Raw genomic sequence first — 19,518 nt, 5'->3', positions numbered from 1 at the left:
AGAAGCACATGCAAAAGGGTATTATTTTTTAAAGAGTGATTCCACTTTTGATCTGATCTATCGGAAACGATTTCTTTTAAAGTTGTATAAAACTGCATGTGAGGATTGGGGGAGAGTCTGCCACCTCCTGTGAGGTCCCCCGTGACTCTCTGGATGGCTCTCCCTGAAGGCACTGAGGACATGGGCCCTTGTGACCTCCATCCCTCCCTGCACACCGTCCAGACCTAGTTGCTCAGTTCCAAAAACGAGGACACCGGCTGTTTGAACTTGTTTCACAATAAAGCAAACACCTTCCTATAAACACCTCCTAACGGCCCTGCCACCCCCAAGCACCTTCTCCACTAGCTTTGTCTTACAGCAGGGAAGCCATGGCACCTGGCTCTAGGTACCCACCCATCAGTCAACCTGCTGGGGAAAAAAATTCCTTCATGAAAGAATTATCTTTTTTTTTCCTATGGGTATCCCTTTCCAAAATATACACATCTAACTTCTATTGTTACCAAAAAGCTTTCCTGAAAACCCCAAGAACATCTGAGTTCTTCACTGGATTTTGCTTAAAAGTGCCCAAGTCCTTTTTAGCAAATGTATCAACTAAATCACCAAAAACAAGGCTCAGTAGCCTAGCCTCCCCACGCTGCAGCCTGCCACCGGCTCTGACACCAGCCGGCAAACTCATGGGCAGCGTGGATGAGGCTGTGACCACGTACAAGGCTAAGGAGAAACCCCGCCCCGGAGCCCTTTCCAAGCTTAAGATCACGGAGGATTCAACTCACCTGATCGCGGCTTCAGGCCAAACGGGGCTGCACTGTGGGCCGCGGGAGAGACTGTGGCAAAGGTATCTCTCATCTGTGATGTTAAAAGGAAAGAACATTTTGTTACAAAAAGAACACAACAGAAGCGGAACTATACATGCTTTTCTACCCTCAAGGATTTTAACAAAATCACGATCTCCGGCCTGTGCTGCTGGGTGGCGAAGTCCTAACTAAACCATGTGATCACCAGCACACCTTTAAAGGGCAAACACCTTATGTGGCATCATCAACAGGCTGTTATTTGCAAGGAGACCCCTTCTACTCCTTATTTGCTCATCATAACAGTATATTTTAGGGTTGCGTGATACTGGCAGTCCTCTTCTGCCGTAGAACAGATGTGTGCGTGTGTGTGTGAGTATGCATACACACACATCCACCTCCCAGAAGGCTGAAGCAGCTCTCACAGCACGTTGAGATGAAGCCCTGGGTCACAAGGAGCAAACTTCTCATCTATAGGTTGAGAAACCACACACGGGAAACCGCCCACGGGCCACTTAGAGGTCATGACGCATGCTCTGTGCTGTGGGGCGGAACTCTTTCCCCCTAGTTTCCTATGAAAATGTTCCCGTATTTGGCTTTCAAAATGTATCTTCTAAAGTTAACCTTCATGGAAGGAGAGGGCCAGGTAAGACTCCGGTCACTAATGACCGGTCCCTGCAGAGTCCGCAGTACAACTGACTCAGAACCCAGGGCGGCCTTAGACTATCGATTTCTGTAAAATATTCCAAGGCGGGCTGCACAGAGTGTCTTTGCTTTTGTTAACCTTCCGGAAACATACCTCGTTTGGAGAGTAGTCGCTCCCATTACTCTGTGACGCCAGATCATCTTGCACCTTCAAGAAGAAAAAAGTGCATGGGAGGGTTCATCAGACCACACAGTTCGTGAAGACCACACAACTGCGTCTTCTCACCTCCCTCACACCCCTGGCCCCCGGCACACGCTGAAGACACGCTGAACTGATGAATTAGTGTTAAGTAGACAAGGAGGTTGTACTTACGTTTTCTAAAGACACGCAGCTGTGGCCACAGAAAAGTACATCTAAAGTATCACGTAAACTAAGCGAAGGGATTTCCCAGAGCAGGGGTCAGCCCGAGCCACCTGTGAAGGTCGCCCCCAAAGGCCCCACCTCCATTCAATGACAGGTCTCTGTTAACGGTGCCAGGCAGGAATCCCCAACACACAGAATCCCATCGGGAGCCTTCAGTGTCAAGTACACGTGCCTGGAACCCAGGCTGCCTGGGAAAACCCGGTGCTGTCCACTCCACATCAGTTTGCTTTGACAACAGATGGTTATTTTACCCAGATCTACCTTCTTTATGTGGTAATCAGAACCCCATGAAATGCACCTTTATGGTGATGGCTAATATTAACATCTTCTTCTACACTACACCGAATGAGTATAAATTTAACACACGCTTTCCTATTCCTATTGTGGAGGAGTGCCATTGAAAGAAGATCGCCAACTTCGACACATCTGCATAATCGTTAGCACTGGCTGATCCACGGCTTTTTCTCTTCTTCCTCTTCCTCCTCCTCCTCCTCTTCCTCCTCCTCCTCCTCCCCTTCCTCCTCCTCGTCCTGACTTCCTTTGGTCAGCAGAGCCCACTAACACCCCCTCCCCCTTTTAAAATCATCCACAGAGAACTGCCTGGGGCAGCCTTACCTCACACCCGGGAGAGGCCTCCAGCTGCAGCTCACCACTGGGGGAGGGAGGGAGGAAGACACAAAGTGGGATTTAAAGCACACTTATTTCAGTGTAAAAAAGAGAAAACACTCAGTTTTTAAAAGGTCAACATACTTGAGTGCAGGATCTTGCAATTCTAAGGCTCCTGCTGATTCATTAGGGTAAAAGTTCACACAACTTCTCTCCGTGGTCTCTGTGCGCAGTCTAAAGAAGAAGGGGGGAGGTGTCAGCCAGTTTATTAGATTTCTAATAGATCCTACTGCTTTTTGGGTTATGTTTAGTCTAAAAATTTAATGTATTAAATTTAAAGAAGTTACGTTTACCATCAGGATTAAGTAATAAAGGTTGATGGTAGAAATTTCAAATTACATGGTATTTTCCCATCCTGTGCCAAATTTAATATAATTTTAATATAATTTTCTGACTGCTATTGGTCATAATATTCATAGGTAACATACAGTAAATTTTGTTCTAGAAATTGCTTAACTTACAGAAGCAACTAAAGTAAAGGATACTGCATTATGGTATATGTATCAGGAATACTTTGTTTTAAAAGGAAGACATTTCTGATAGACTCTTAATACCATCATTCAAAAAAAGAGAATTCATAATAGTCTTAGTTTCTGAGTTTCTGCAATTTTAAAATCAGGGATTTCTGCAAGTTGTATAAAGGTTACAATGCTATTTTAAAAAATGGGAGCAATATCTCATTATTATTATTATTTTAATAATAAATGGAGGGTGCTGGGTAGAAGGGGGCAAAGCAGGGAAAATCAGGAACACTGTAATAGCATAATCAATACAATATAAGTAATAACATAAAAGGTAGAATGAGTTCGTATTATACAGGCTTATTGAAAAATGATATCAAACCAACCATCAGAAATCCTTAAGAAACCAAGATAAAGGCAAAATAGGATAATAACCTGACTTCTTGATGTTAAGATTGTCTAAAAGATAAACCTATAAAATTTAATCATAGGCTTAACTAAAACAACAACAAAAAAGTCTCCATCTGTGACATATGAGATAAAGGACAAAATCCAATCTGTATGTAAAGTTTTCGTTACTAACGTTCCATCCCCAAGCAGCTATAACCTCTTGGAAGGTCTTCTTTTTATCAGAAACAAGCACAGGCCTGGCTCCCAGAAGCATTACTAGCAAGTTGGAATTGTCTCATGATAATTATTTCAGGGCGAACAACAAAGACCTGAAGCAGCGAAACTGGGGGGTTATTTTCTGGGAGGAGACGAAACCCGTGTAACGCTTTAGAACAACATCATTTTGAAGTATCAGTCCCGAAAGATGCCAAGCAACTACCACCCGGAAGGTGACACGGAGCCGTGTTCGTCCACAACTCGGCCAATGCCCCCCACTGCCCCGTGCTCAGGCATCTCCAAGCTGAGAGGAGGATTCTCGAAATCCCCCATTTGCCCACCGCCCGGGAAGGATGGCAGGACTGAGACTGGAGCAGCGAGCCACTGCCTCCGGGCCACCTGGATCCGACTCCTGGGTCCTGGTGCCACCCCCCTATGTCACTGCCACTCCCTACTACAAGGGCTGCTCTCTCTTGATTTGGGGCTCAATCTGGAAAAAACTCACCGGGAAAGCAGTACAAGATGTCAGAGGTGGGTGTGTTTCAACAACATAAAGTTTGAGCCCACAGTGGCTGGCGCTCTGTCACACCCTGTCTTCAAGGCTCTGTCCTGGACGCACAATCCCTTCTCATCGATATGCTTGCCCGTGAGAACCTCAGCGGCTTCTGCGGCTACTGTTACTCCACCCCCTGGGGAGTATGAGCCTCAGATCTAAACCTCTAAGTCCCAGAAGTAACCCTCCGGCAGCTGGATACACATTGCCACACTGCGCCCTTGGCCGCTATTCCACATGTCCTAGCTGACCCCCGGCAGCTTCAAGCTGCTGTCCCTCCCGGTTCCCCTTCTCAGAGAAGATGCCAGGGGCTCGGGTCTAAACCACTTGGGACCCCTCCCTCCCTGCGTCCTCGCCACCCACTTTAAACGATGGGCAGAGAACGAGAGCAGCTCCCACCATATATAAAAGTATCTACGATGTACAAAAGCATTACAAACTATTTAGAAATGCCTACAGAAAACTACCCATCATAATATATTTCCTTCCAGTTTTGATTTTTTCCTGAGCTTCTTACACATTTGAAACCTCATTCTATTGATATAATTGGGATCAAAATGTATACATTATATACAATTTTTAACACTCATATAATGTGCATTCTAGAATCTATTGGAACCTTTAAAGCACATTGCTGTGGCTACATTATATTCCACCTTATTAATGACCAAAATGTATCTCCCTGTTCCCAAATATTTGCTATTAAAAACACTTCCTCCTTCACAATCTTTGTTCATACCCTTTGTCCTTTGGGATATATTTTTTTAGAATTCATTTAAAGAAGTGGTTGCTATTTTTTTAGACCCCCAACTGCATACTATTAATACCAGGATGCCTTCTGGAGTGGTTCTGCCGGTCCACCATCCCACGAGTAACGTATATGCTGTTTCAAACCCTCTCCACCGTAACAGCCATGTACTTGTCACACGGCACACACACAAGCTCTTTCGTCACTAACTCCTGTGGGTCAGGACGAACAGCTCTGCGAAGAACGTGCCTTGATTAGGCACTTAATACAAAACTCGGCCTAAACCAACCATCAGAGCACAAGAACAACATGAATAGTCATATTTTTTTAACCGTCATCACCTCCCTTTGCATTACCTCCCTTAGCCCCTCACAACAGCGTCTGACATCTGTGGCAGCCCCCCCACTAAAGCCCCCGAGACTCTCGGGCCACCCACACCTCACAGGAACAGGCGTGGCTTTCTGGAGTGGAAACAACCAGACCCCACCCCACAAGTGACGTCATGGAGTCTTCATTTCCCAAATCCCACCAAGGCTCCCAGGCCTGGCCAGGGCGCAGGCCACCCTATCTGCCCCATTCTCTCGGACCTCCAGGCCCCTGCCCAAGCTTCCCAGTCAACCTAGATTTGCTTTGCCCTTCAAAGCGCTGGTTATTCTTGGTTAGTACCCAAACCTTCTGGAAGGTGGGGGTCAGGTATCCACTCTAGTTGACCAACTTCAAGTGTGTAAATCTATTACACTTACAAATAACTGCCCACGGAAACTCTGTCTCCCACAGTGGAAGTTCTTGAGAGGAAGAGCTGTGTCTTGTTCACCTTTACATTCCCAAGGTGCCCACCACACATCTTCCTACGCCCTAGACACCCAGCAAACATCTGCAGTAGCAAAATGCTTTTCAAATCAACAGCCAAAGATGTTCCGTCACACTGTAGCTGACCCGTCGCTACCTTCTCAGGGCCAGACGTCACTGGGGGGTACGCTCGCCGACCACCTTTGGGTAAATTCCCAGAGCCAAGCAGAGGTGGCTGGGGTGTGCTTTTCAAGTTCACCCCATGACAAGACCACAGCATCTTCATAATTTAGATTCCCAGGACCCCCAAAGAGCTTACCAGGGATAAGCATGAGATCTACGTCTCCAGTGATAAGGGAGTTACTACCTGACATCAGGCATATTGTCTTACTGAGAAATATTTTGTCCATGGGAAGTTCATTTTCCTCAACTAAGCAACTTAAAAATGAATCTACTGTATATAGTGCCAGTGACAGACAACGGCCAATTCAATTAAAAATTACCCTGCGACCCAAATCGTTACAAATATATTCTTTAGTTAACACATATTTGCCACCATCACATAAATACGGTAGTTCTTGATGTAGCAATTCTTCCCTTTTTGGAAAATCTCTCCTGTAGTTCTCTAAGTCAGAGATTTAAACTTTAAGCAACATAAAACATGCACTTGTACCCTGTTTCTGTTTTTTAAGAATTATGCCAAAAATTCCCACATGAATTTCAGAAGAGTGAACACATTTCACTAAAGGGTGGAGAAGGGGCAACTGGTCTCCATCTGTTGAGAAGTTCGACTCTCGCGGACAGATCTTAGGGAAACAGGGAGTTAAAACGACGAAGCCCATACTGTGTACACAACTATTCGTATGAAGTGAGATAAGGAACTGGTTCGTGTTATTTACACCCGGAGTTGGGGCCAAGGGGGCACGCGCACCTGTTGGGATCCTGCAGCGAATCTGCGTCTCTCAGCTGTCCGGTCACGGCCATGTCCACGTCCGGGTCTTCAGAGGGATGCATCCTGCAACAAGGAATCAAGCGAGAAATGAAAACCAGCACCTAACAGGAACGTCATCTTGGGTCTTAGGAGCAAAATCACACACTTCCAGCTAAGGTCTTACACACGATCTTGATACTTCGACATTATGACAAAGGCCAGTCAGCACGCCCCTGCGGGATGAGCTGCCAGAATGTACTGGAAAGAGCTCCCAGACCCGGGAAGCCCAGTGCTGCTGTAATGCCTCTCAGTCTCAGTGTCTGGGGGGGCCTCCACCCGCCCATCTGCACAGTTGGGCCAGCTGGTGGCTCTGCCCTGCCTTCCTGAGCCCCGGGGGGCAGGGGCCCAGAGGCGCTGGGCTGGGGCGGGTCTGCACTACTTCCAGACCTCCCAACGCCAGTGCAACCAGAGGAGGAGGCGGCTCAGCTTTACAGCTTTGGCCCAGCAGGGCTTCAGGGTGGGATGGCTCTGGGTCTCAGCCCCACGTGCAGCATAATCGCCTGCAGTTCTTCACAGCAGAGCAAAACCCGGGCCTGGGAGTCCCGGGCAGATCCGGCTGGGGCTTGGGCATTTTATCCAGCTCTACAGACCACCCCGATTTACAGGCAAGCTTGAGAACAACAGACACAAACAAGGTCAAGAATGAGGTTTTCAGAGCTTTATATAGTTTAAAGAAGCCTTTCCCTATAATCCTACAAATCTATAATCAAGCCAGGCCTCCTTGGTCTTTCAGAAATATACCCAGTGAAGGCTGGTCACACTAGATAGTGATTTGAAAGGAACTTTTTAATGCTTTTAAAGGTGAGAGAGAGGTGGCCATGGAAACTCCCCTCCAGTGCAGAACGTACATGGAGGGACTTTTTAACCGAGTGGAAAACTGCCCCTAAGGGGAGAAACCCTGTAAGGTCTGGGAGAAGGTCCAGGCCTACATGCCCCGCTGTGGAAAACAAAATCCCGTGAACCAGAATCCTGCTCTGTGACACAGGGCCCGAACTCCGTCCCAGGAGATGGTCCCCTGGCCCACACAGATGGCTCATGCCCACCCCCATAAAGCTTGCCAAGGAAATCTTCGTGGGCAAAAGAACAGAAGGGCTACCCTTCTGGCATGAGGTTCCTGGTGTTCCACCTGGCCCTCTGTGACCTTGGGGCATAACCATGAACCTCTAGGTGCCTCGGTGTGTCATCTGCGAAACAGGGAGAGCAAATCGGACTTACAGGACTGCTGTAAAGTTGCAGTGTGTTACTACTCATGACGTCTTAAGACAGGGCCTGACACGGGGTGCGATACTTAATAAATGCGAGCTATTATTACAACTGCTGGACTCAGGGCCAGGACACGAGAGGTGTGTGATTGTCTCAGCTTTAGGAACCAAAGAGCCTAGGCAAAAAAGGGGGGCCAGATCTACTAATACGTTAGGTCCAGTTGTTGGCTTCTTTGCACAAATGGAAGGAAGCCAGAATCTCCACGTTAGAAATTCTATCTAATTCCCTGAGTCACATTTCTACCTACAGCCTCAAATCTGATAAAGCTCAGGGCCAAGGAAGAGGCATGACCCAGCACGGTACTGCGCTAACCCTGTGACAATGAACATGAGACAGAGAGAAGCTGGCAACTTCCTATCAATATCTTTGGGTAAGAATATCATCTTGCCCCCTGCCCCGAAAGCAGACTGGAATTCGACCACGACAAAGCTTCCATTCTCCCTAAACCTCGAAATCTGCAGGACGACGGCTCATCCCCGGCCCCCGTACTCACGCCCCCTCCGACTGCCAGGGCATGTCCTCTTCTATCCGCAGCGGCTCCTCGCAGTCGACCACCCTCCCCTGTGGACAGAACACATGGGTCTTCTGAGAGCCACTGGCTACCCACGGTCCACAGTCAAACCCTGCCCCGACCCACGTTCACAGCAGCACGGCTCACCACAGCCGGGAGGTGGAAGCAACCCCGGTCCATCAGTGAGTGAATGGATCAATCACGTGGGGTCTACCCCTACAGCGGGTGTCATTCAGCCCCGAACAGGAAGGCAGTCCTGACACATGCTCCGATGTGGCCAAATCTTCAAGACACGGCAGTAAGTGAAACTAACCAGCCACAAAAAGGAACCTGGGATATGATTCCACTGTTATGAGGTCCCTAGAAGGGTTGAATGTGCAAGGATAGAAAGTGGAACGGTGGCCAGGGGCTGGGGGAGGGGAAGGAACGGGAGATACTGTTCAGGGAGTGAAGAATCAGTTCTACAAGATGAAAAGCCTTCCGGAGGCACGGTGGTGATGTCTACACCATGATTAAAGACCTCTGAATTTTACACTTAAAAGTGGGGAGGATGGTCATTTTCCTGCTCTATTTATTTTACCAGAATTAAAAATAAAAGTTTTTTAAAAAGAAAATTTGGCCCAGGACAACGATACCTGTTAACTTCCTGTCAGAAATTTAACACTTCGTTCCTACTCCCTCTTCTCGCCTCCTGATGTTCACAGAGTCATGTCAGGCGTGTCGGGCGTGTCAGTCACATGAGGGTGTGCATCCCAACATTTGTGGGCAGCGCGCGCGCGTGTGTGTGTGTGTGTGCACACGCATGGCTGGTGGGGAGAAGGGCTGGATAACAACAGAAAATGCCTCCAAGGACATCTAATCGGTTTCATGTGTGCAGCATCCCCATTTCCCTGAAACACAGCCCCACCCCCACTATTTTCCCAAAGAAACGCTGGCGGGAGTTTGGGAACGGCGTGTCCACCGCTGGAACTTCCACGTGCTCTCTTCCACTCCCATCTCTGACGCAGAGAAATGCCCCTTTCACACAGCCAGGAGCCCACCGCCGGCTCAGAGGCCACCCCGAATGAGGTGGAACATGCCTGTTCTCTGGCAACGAAGGAACAGCAGCCAGACAGACTATTTTCTGCGTCGAGGTTCTGACGTGGGTCCAGCCAACTCTCTGGCTGTGTCGCTGAGCGCCCGTCTGCTTCCAGAGGGGCGGCTTGCTGCCCGACGCTAGGCTCCGGCTTGCAAAACACTCAGACACTTTCTATATTGATTTTACTTAGCAGAGCACAGCAACGCCAACACAGCAGCTTCTGTGCCAGACTGCCCAAGTGACAACGAAGTCCTCGGCAGAAAACACGCCGCCGGCGATGACCAAGAAAACGTGTTCTCATCTCTTTTGGCCGGGCTTCGGCTGCAGAGGCCCTGGGCATCCTTCAAATTCTCGGTTCCCCAACAAAAAGCAGCCCAGGAGGGGAAACATCGGTTTTTCTTTCCATATGCAAAATAGGGCTTACTGGCCTTCTTTCGCTGAGTTAGATGGTTACACAGTTAGTCCTCATTATCTGTGGATTCTGTATTTACAAATTTGCTCACTCAGTGCAATGCATCAGAACCCCCACACTGACACCCATGCTGCTCCCCGTGTCCCTCGCAGGCCTGCACAGGACGGTGACACCTGAGCTCCCCACACGCTCTGCCTTCTTGGTTCAGCTGTCAGAGCTCAAACACATGTCCTTTTCAGAGTCCATTTACTGCCACCTTTTCATAGTCGGTGCTTTTCTGGGTGATTTCACTGCTCAAGACACCCCCACCACAGTGCTGAAGCATGGTCTCATGTTCCTGAGCCCAAGAGGGCTGTGATGTCCCTTCCAGAGAAAACCGTGTCGGACATGCTTCATTGAGGCATGAGTGAGTGGGTGGTGTGGGCCGCAAATTCAATGTCAACGAACCAACAAGGCACATTTAATAAGGTGTCTTTAAATAGAAGCACATGAATGCAACACATAAACCACAATGAGCAAGGTCATGTATTGGCCGCCTGACACGGAACCTAACCCTGTATTTACCCTTTGGAGCCATGGCTCAGAACACAGTAACTCAGTGCTGGGGGCGACTTTGTAGAGCAGAACCACCATGAACAATGAGGACCAGCTATAGTTACAAAAGTACAAGGTGCTGATTCAGCAGAGGAGAGAGAACAGGACTTTGTGAGCCACGGACATCTCGGTCCTCAAGGACTGAGCGGAGGGCACACCTGCTGGCCGTCCAGCACACACTCACAGGCTTTGCGAGTGAGGCGGCTCCCGGCTAAAAGAAGCCTGGCGTTCAAGTTGGGCTTTTTGCTACAGGTGTAGGTTTTATTTTATCATTAGCATTCTTCTCTCCATTTCCCAAGACGGGCCTCTTGCAGGGCTGAACCTCCAGGGGATCATCTTCACGTTTTTGGGTGCCACAACCTGAACTGAACAGACTGGCAGAAACTTACCAAGGCACCAAACCACGTCTCAAAGTGACACCGTGACCACCAGCTTCCCTCCCAGGCTAGTTTTCCTCTCCTCTTTGCCACTGTTACGAAGAAGCTTCACCTGACAGCCCAGCCACTTCCCCCAACTTCCCAACAACAGTCAGGGAGCCAGTGCCCTCAGCGTGGGCCTTCCGAAAGGGGAAGACGCTCATTCCAGAGCCTAGAAGTCCCCGCTTTTCTCTCCCTGCTGTGGAGAGACCCCTGGGAAAAGCTTTCACCCAGAAAACACGGAAGAGAAGGCGGCCCTTGGCTTGTTCAGATTTTACTGAACCAGCTGGCATTTGGGGTGCTGGGTGGTAACCTGAACCAAGCAGAAGTGAGTAAGACAATTAGTGGGTCCTCAACTTGCCTTCATGTAGTTTATAAATTCCGGGTGGAGAACATCGGTTCCAAGGATAAACTGGTCTCTTGCTTCCCCTGAGTTGGTACTGTCACTCGCCAGGGACGCCCTGGGTGGCAACTCCTGACCAAATTCCCCTGGAAAGCAAACAGATGGGCAGAAAGTGTGAGTTCCCAAACAGGGAACCGCGAGCAGGGGCGTTTACTTCTCGGGGGAAATATCACCTAACAATTTCAGCCTCCTCTCCCACCTCTTAAAGGGGTAAATGAATGGTCCAAGTTTTCTCTTCCCTGAAGGGTGTAAAGCAAAGGTAAAAGAAGGAAGGAGAGAAAGACAAGGAACAGAAATAGGAAGCCCCAAACTGAACTTGGAAGTCCAAGGCCTCTGTCAGGCTTAGTTCCTTGTGAAAGAAGTGAAATTCTGTCTTGACATTTTAAGGCACAGAGGAAAGAAGGCAGGGGAGGCCTCCCTGCCCTCTGTAAGGTGTGAGGTGTGACTAAGGGGACAGCCTCACTGTGTCCTCGCTGAGCGACCAGGTCGCAACAGCCTCTACAAAGCAGACGACTCGGGGGCCACCTCTAAGTTTTGAACTCCCAGCGAGATCGCCTTCGCCAGCCAGCTGGTATCGCCATATTTGTGTAAACATGACCTTTGAAACTTAAAAACGAGCCCTTCCTTCCCACCTCTCATTCTCAGACCTTTCGCTGGACTCAGGTGATGGCGCGGGTCCTCCTTGGTGATCTGCTCTTCCTCCTTGATGTTGGACATGGGGACACTGAAGCTGACCGTGTCCTCATCCGACGGCTGGAAAGAAACAGGGCGCTGCTTCAGGCACGGGGAAGGGTTATCGGTGCAGATGAAGAGAGTGCCATGTGACGGAAAACTACCAGACCGGGGTTCCCAAAAGCATAATAGCGGGTAAAAGACACCAGGCACGAAGGACAGTTCTATTTACTAAGCTCAAAAACAGGCAAAACTAACCCATGGTGTTTAAGATCAGGTTCGAGGCTGCTGTGGGCTTGGGGGTGGGGTGGTCATGGGAGTGGAGCTTTTTGGGGTGCTGGGAAAGTCCGTTCCTTGATCTGGGAGCTGGTAACAGGCTTCACGCTGTCAAGATTCATCGGGCTAACACCCGTGTACTTCTCCATACGTGCTCTGAGCGGAAATTCTCTCAGTCATGTTCCAACCTAGGAGTCACAGTCTGGGGACTGAGAAGGGCTAGGTGACACCTGGCAGAACAAAGAAATACTTGCAAACGGGCTATGACAGGATCCCCAAGTCAATCACTTGTGTCTGTAGGAACGTCACTGGGAGATCTGACCACACTAATCCACCACAACCCTCCTGAGGTCTCACGTGGTTCGTCACAGAAAGCCGACGGTGAACCTCTGGGACAATGTCGCGTTTATTTACACTGCCTTTTCTGTGCTTCGTAACTAAGCTTCGGTGTAGGTCCCAGATTCAGGGTGAGGGCGCTGCATGAGTGGGTAAAAGGGCTCCATGGCTGTGGGACTGCCGTGGAACACGTGTTCTGTGAAGTTTTCGGAAAAACGCTTGGACGTGGTCACGGGGTTAGTTCTCTCTGGGAGTCTCGCTCCCCACACCAGCTGATGGTGCTGATTCAGAAATGGCCCCGACACGAATGAAACAGGAAGCCTCACTCATCCTCCTGTGTCTCCACGTCGGTGGTGTTGTTCAGTGAAGAGCGTTTCCGGTCACAGGGATCGGGACCCTGCCCCCCAGAACCCGGTGCGCTCCCCCATTCCGGAGGCGACCACTCTCCGAGCACAGAACTTGTTCCCTTTCGGACCTGGGCGCAGACTGTTCAGAAACTGGCAGACATAACAAATGGGTGTCTCCTCCAGTAAACAGATATTCAGCAGGGTCTCAATTTTTTGGCTTGTTCATCTTGAAGAAAATGGGTTTTTAACTTCTTAGGTACCAATACTACATCCATCAGAAAAATGGCAGCAGCCAGAAAAGGAGCTGGGGTACCGCTGAACCCCACAGTAAGCTGTAAGTGGGGGGGGGCGAGATCAGCTGGCCATAGAAATTGCCAAACGAAGCAAAAACAGAAAGGTACAGTGCTTAATTCAGAATCTTGATCATTCTAAAAAAAAATTTCTTGGAGGTGTCCCCAGGTAATGAAGCTACACTGTGAGATTCGTGCATCTTATTCTGTGGAACGCAACCTCCTCTAGAGTCCTTCTTCCTTCCGGCCGCTTCCCATCTGAAACACTCAGCAGAATTCCGAAGATACGCATCTCGTTAAAAGGGAGGGAATAAACTCCTGGCCTCCTCTTGTGGAATAATATTAGCATCCCACTTACACTAAGCGAGAACAGAAGGACAATGAAGTTCTTTGTGCGATGTTTCATTAGTGGACTCACCCTTAGAAGGCAGGTAATCGAGAAAGCCGAGTGCATGTCAATTCAACAGAAAATGAGTTTAGGGTGAGTCATTTCCGAAACAATGGGGCATTTCAGGGGACTCACGAGTTTTAATAAAGCTAAGGGGGTTGAATTAAATACAACATATAAAGCGATGTGTTGAGTATTCCCCCCCCAACCCTCCCCGGGCACCACAGTGAACTATTCATGCGGCTCCACAGAAGTCATTTTCTTTTACGGACCGGGCTTTATTTCTGGCTGACTCTCCTTCCTCTTGAGGTGTTCTGTGAGAAAGAGTTTGAGGTGTCCTAGTTTGTTTGTTTTTTAATACACTGCTTTAATACACTGCTTTATAAAGAACTCGGGGAGGAGGGGGAATAAATCCAAATACCTTAACTGTATATTAAACCTCAAAGGTCTGCAGAGAACTGGAAACAGGCATTTTTCCTAGAGTCACACATATTGATGGCCCTACTAATTGTACCTTCAAAGGGGATTAAATGTCTCAAGCTCTGTTACCATAAAAACGCCCTCAACGGGGGAGGACCTGGTGATACACCAGCCCTCACTCCACCCATCCCTTTCTAGCTCCTCCCGTCAGGAAGCTCACTCCATGGCAGACCGTGAAAGATCTGGGGGCATCTAATAGGCTCTGAATGAGGTGACAAACGCGCTAAGTAAGCTATTTTACAACCACGTTAGAAAGCTAATGAACTTTTTACCGAATGATCTGAAGAGAGTCCTTCCAAGGAAACAAATATTATTACATTTAAAGTCATGGCTACTCATAAACTCATTGCCGTAGGGCAAACTGCTAAAACACAGTGTACATTTGATTCCTGAATACTGATGCGTGCAACCTTTCCCCAAATTACTCTGTCACTTAAAAACAAGCATTTATTAAAAATGCCTCAGGGATACTTGCACCTCACTTAGTCATTTCATAATATTAAGCATTCAAGAATATTCTCGATAATGGGGGGTGTCAGGGAGGAGGGCAAGGAGACAGGAATTCTACTCCCAAGACATTGGCAAACCACTGAAGATGCAGAAGAAGCTGACAATGACTAATATTTATACAACACTTGAAGGATTTCGAATTGTTGCTTTCGCAGACATGATCGCATATCCCTTCGCAGAGGGCTAATGACCTTTACCAGAAAGGGTCTCAATAAATGCAGCAGATAGAGCTAGAAGCAGAGAAAGAAAAAAACATGACCAACAGATGGCAAACTTACCTCCGTGGCGGATAAGCGCTTGTCCCCATTATCGCTCCCAACGCCCGAGTCAGAATCCTTCTTGCTGGGGCGGATGCCGTCAAGATTGAATTCACAGAGGAAACAGCAAAATCAAACAGTTCACATGCCATATCAATTTATATTCAAATTATGAGTCTGCTCTACAAATTTTTATTACTACCATAAGGCAACAGAGCAGCTCAGTATTAAAGGGTGTTACAAGGGCCTAATGTGATGGGAACCAGATACTTGCACTGTTTAAACAGAGCAGAGAATGAATTCTCTGTGTTCAGGGTTCCGTGGAGTTACGCTTTAACCAAGGGGCCCATTCTTTGAAACAGTTAACGATTTTCTTATTCTGATTATTTACATTAAAAAACGCAAAAACTACCTAATTGCTTCTTCAGGCTTTGAAATGTTGGCAATCTTGAATAGTTTAGTAAACTTGAATCCAGTGACTAAATAAATTTGATGGTACATTTTAAAAAATAATGAAAACACATTTTAAGCTTTATGTAAAGGTGCCATTAAGGTAGTCTGAGATTTTAAGTCAGCAGTTTCCTTTTTTAATAAAGAGTTAAGGAAAGGTGTCTGTAGCGAAGACTTCTCCAACCAAATCTGTGTCCTAAAGTGAGTTTTCCAAAAATACAAGGCCCGATTTGTGCCAACAAGCAGCCAAGGACACACGAAAAAATTCTAACACTTCCGTTCTCAACAGGAAATAGTAAAACTAGGCATGCTGCATTTCAAAAAAAACAATTAAAAAAATAAAACCTGTAGTTTTTCTTAACAATGTTCTAGGGACATATTAACCCATGTCTGAGCTTGATATTGTTGTTTTAGTGGATAAGTAAGGAATACCCGTTTATATTATACATCTTATTTATAAGCATATATATATATATTTGCACACAAATAACTGTGCATACACACAGCACTAAGAAGGACTGATTTTTGATTAGGAGAGATTGGATAAGACTTGAGAGGTGCCAGAAAGTTATCCACAGCGTCAATTTTCTCTTTCCTATTCCAAAAGTTTCTGAAACTCTGAGTTATAAGTCTGCCCTGGTTAGTGAAGCAGAAGAATCCTGGAGCGAGGTACCTGGAACTCCTTGGCCTAAGCAAAACTCTAACGAGGGGCCGGGAGCCAGGGCGGCACACACCTGTCCTCCACGTGCTGCTGGGACTGCGGCCTCTCCATTGTGTGCAGGTACAAGGAGTCGGGCGTCTTCATCTGGCAGGCCTGGATGCTCAGGTACTTGAATATGTGCACTTTGCCCTTCGTGCAAATCTGGGGAGACATCCATGATACATACTTAATGTTTTAATGGCAAAACAAAACATCAACACAAGACAGCTGACTGTGTCTATTTTGATTTTTGCATTTTCATGCCCAGGAACCCTTCAACACCCAATGTGGCCTCTACAAAACATAGAAGAATTTGGGCAGTCATTTCTTCTACTTGGAACAGAAAACCACGCTCAGGCAATTTCTTTCTAGTCTTTCTTGCAGGAAAAATGCAAAATCCTAACAGAAATGCACTTAAGTGTAAATAGTGTAAAAAACTGCAGAAGTCCAACATCTAACCTGGCAAGACTCCAATTCTGGACCCATTTATACTCCATTTTTTCTCCTCGTTTAATATTTGAGCTCGAATCTTATCTCTAAATAACCAATAATCATATTTCAAAATGCTCAAGCTCCACTTTCCGGCCAACATTAAAATAAGGACTCTATTACTCTTTTTTACTCCATGGAAAAGTGTCACATGTACATCTAAATAATAAAACAATCAGCTATAACGGGGATTGCAGTGCTAAGGAGAGTGACACTGATGCTGGTTCACAGGCTCAAGGTAGCAGAACACAACTTCCTGCTGTCAGATGCACCCAAGAGCTCACCTTTTCAGGGATTGTCCCCGCTCAGCATCCTGTCGAACGCTGCACTAAACCACAGACTGTCACCAGAGCGGCTCTGCACACCCCGCCCACCTGCCCGGCCCCCCCACCTGCCCGGCCCCTCACCTGCGCCGGAGGAGACTGCAAAGGGTTATTCTCTAGAAGCAGCACTTGCAGCTGCTTCATCTCTCTGAAGCAGGCGGGAATCCCGAGCACTTTATTGCAGGAAAAGTCAAATTTGACCAAGGGAAGGTCTACTAGTTCTAGAGGAAGAGGAACAAAAACAGAAAAGAAAAAGAAAAGAAAGAAACTCAGAAAGCAACACAATTGAATGGCCAAACATTCAAAAACTGACTCTCTGCGTATCAGGAGAAACGTCATCAAGCACAATCAAAAATTAAGCCCCGCGTCGGGAGTGAATGTAAGCGTACAGGCCTAGCACTGCACCCAACGGGAAGGCGGAATCTTCCATTGGGAGGTCCAGATGTTTAGACCATTGTTGGTGCTGGTAAAAGCTGGAAATACTCGATATTTACAATATTTATGGTTTAAAGATGGTTTTAAACAATAAAAGCAAAACACTCACATAAGCCACAACACACGGAACATATTTTCACTTCCAGTGTTCCTAAGCAGCGCTTGGTAACATACGAATGATACGCTGAGTACCGCATATTCTTAGCCGTTTAATGTATCTGGGCTGGCACGACCTCAGGACTAGTTACAAGAAATACGTTCGTGGTTTCTTTCACTCCACTTTAAGAAATGAATGCTATCTAATTCGGAATCTTGCAAAGAACCCTGTAATCCTGACGTGATAGGGCTTTATTCTCCTCCGTTTAAAAAATCTTCTGCAGCTCCGCCAACAAAACAGAACATTATATTTAGCTTAAATCCCCACCCAGTGGCAGAGTGAGCACTCGGTGATTTCAAGCATTCCAACTGGCACCGGCAGCTGCAAGGAACCAGTCAAACACATTCCATACAGCAGCAAGGCGAGCCACGCCAAAAGTGTAGGGTGACGGGACAAACCCCTTGGATCTCTGCGCAAGAAGCTCTGGGGGGGCGGTGTCATTTCAGAACAGGCCTCCCACATTTGCCACGGGACCTGGTAAGGGCTGGGACATGGTGCTGTCAAACGCTCAGGATTCCGAAGAGGGGGAAAGGCAGGAACTAGAAAAAGAGGAGGAGCCAAAGGCAGCACCCTGGCGGGAACAGGGCTCTGGCTCCGCCTCCTCCTGCCTAGCCCGCCAGAGGTTTCCCCTTCACTCAGCTATGCTATGTTCAAGTTCCACCAGGCGTCTTGGAGCAGCCAGCGTCTGTTCTCCAGAGTTCAGCTCGCCCTGGGCTGGGAAGGACTTTCCTTCTTTCATACAGCCTCGGGGAATGACTTTGTCTTAAAGCAAGAAGTGATGGGGCTGAAATGACAGAAGGGAGACGGAGAACCTGGGACTCAGCAGGTCCCCAGTTCTCGTCCAGGCGGGCAGCTGGGTAAGAGGAACTCGGGAAGTCTATTTTTTTCAGTTGCTGGGACTTCACTGCTCCAACCCAGCTCACTGTCCAACAGCAGGACGAGGATCCGCCCCCGCCCCCCGCTGGTCCTGGTGGGGGCCTGTGCACAGGGCGCGGAGTAGCAGGGGGCGGAGAAGAGAAGGAGTGAGGGAAGCTAGAGAACAGTTTGGGATCCCGAAAGTAAAAAAAAAAAAAAGGGGTGGGGTGAAAAGGGGGAAGATCCCTTTCCACTTCGTATTTTCTTTCTGAAGTGGGCAGGCATTAGGGGGCTTAGACAGGAAAAGAGCACCTCCTGGCTGTAACCTTTGCAGTATCAGTCCTCTCCTGTGGTGATTCACTCGATTCACAAAAGTCAGGTTAGCCAATCAGTGGCGAACGTTACCTGGACCCTAGAGCTTCAGGAATCCTCTGCCACCTAAAAGGTAGACCTTTTAAAGCAAAAGCAGAGGGCTGAATTCTGGGGCAGACAGAGCAGGAGCGGAGGGGAAGCTCCGGACAGGTACAGCAAGTGGGAACGGTAGGGACCCTCTTGGTGTTCCACAAGAACGTGGGGAGAAAAATGGTAACTCCAGCCCAGAGAAGCTCAAAAGAAACAGAGCAGAAAAAGGGAGTAAGAAAAAAAAAAGGGGCATCTTACATCTTCTCTCTCTGTTATAAAGAAGGGCAATGAATGGCTACTTTAATCCACAGTCAGTTCTGGTCCTAGAAAGAACAAAATAGGGTCCCCTCCTTGAAGCCATTGTACTTGAATTTCTGTGGGTAATTAGGCCAAAGACATTTTCTTCCAATGGAAAGCATCAGAGGAGGGGCACTCCAGGAGGAAAAACAAGTAAGTAAATGCGGAAAGTCTTTAAATTCACGGCCTGAAAGCATCATCAATGCTCTTTTGTTAATAGAGTTCTCCAGAGTGAAGCAAAAGGAAACCGGATATTCAGGAAATTATTTTTTAAGAGATTTTCCAGTCCACTGATGTTTTAGCTTTGAGTGGATTTTAAAATACTGAACCTGAGTAAACACAATTATGGAAAGCATAGAAATTTGTAACTGATCTTTTCAGAGAGAGGAATGCTTTTAAGGTAAGAGAGTCGGGCATGGTGAGAGAAGCAAACATCTTGGTTTTGTAGATGTACTTTCCCCACACGTTTCTAAACTGTCACAGGCAACTGTAAAACAATTAAA

At 47.6% G+C, this 19,518-nt stretch overlaps 1 protein-coding gene across 3 annotated transcripts in view; it reads right to left on the bottom strand.

Annotated features, from left to right (window-relative positions):
* Positions 1 to 19,518, bottom strand: part of LRCH1 (leucine rich repeats and calponin homology domain containing 1) — a 155,737-nt gene that overhangs the window by 32,235 nt on the left and 103,984 nt on the right. For 2 of the 3 annotated variants that reach the window (XM_037057624.1, XM_037057626.1), the window contains exons 5-15: positions 16,954 to 17,090; positions 16,092 to 16,219; positions 14,929 to 14,992; positions 11,999 to 12,104; positions 11,310 to 11,437; positions 8,431 to 8,498; positions 6,615 to 6,698; positions 2,611 to 2,700; positions 2,476 to 2,512; positions 1,591 to 1,644; positions 774 to 846 (exon numbers count right to left, since the gene is read on the bottom strand). In XM_037057624.1, coding sequence (XP_036913519.1) covers positions 774 to 846; positions 1,591 to 1,644; positions 2,476 to 2,512; positions 2,611 to 2,700; positions 6,615 to 6,698; positions 8,431 to 8,498; positions 11,310 to 11,437; positions 11,999 to 12,104; positions 14,929 to 14,992; positions 16,092 to 16,219; positions 16,954 to 17,090 — 969 coding nt within the window. Of the gene's footprint in view, positions 1 to 375; positions 382 to 773; positions 847 to 1,590; positions 1,645 to 2,475; positions 2,513 to 2,610; positions 2,701 to 6,614; positions 6,699 to 8,430; positions 8,499 to 11,309; positions 11,438 to 11,998; positions 12,105 to 14,928; positions 14,993 to 16,091; positions 16,220 to 16,953; positions 17,091 to 19,518 lie in introns of all 3 variants that reach the window. The other variant, XM_037057625.1, reaches the window with a different exon arrangement.

Source organism: Sturnira hondurensis, unplaced genomic scaffold (assembly GCF_014824575.4).
Source record: "Sturnira hondurensis isolate 20B ecotype Veracruz unplaced genomic scaffold, ASM1482457v3 Scaffold0009719, whole genome shotgun sequence".
In the NCBI taxonomy this organism is placed as follows: Eukaryota; Metazoa; Chordata; class Mammalia; order Chiroptera; family Phyllostomidae; genus Sturnira; species Sturnira hondurensis.
The sequence above is the reverse complement of the archived record's forward strand: the minus strand, read 5'-3'. Positions and strand labels throughout refer to the sequence as shown.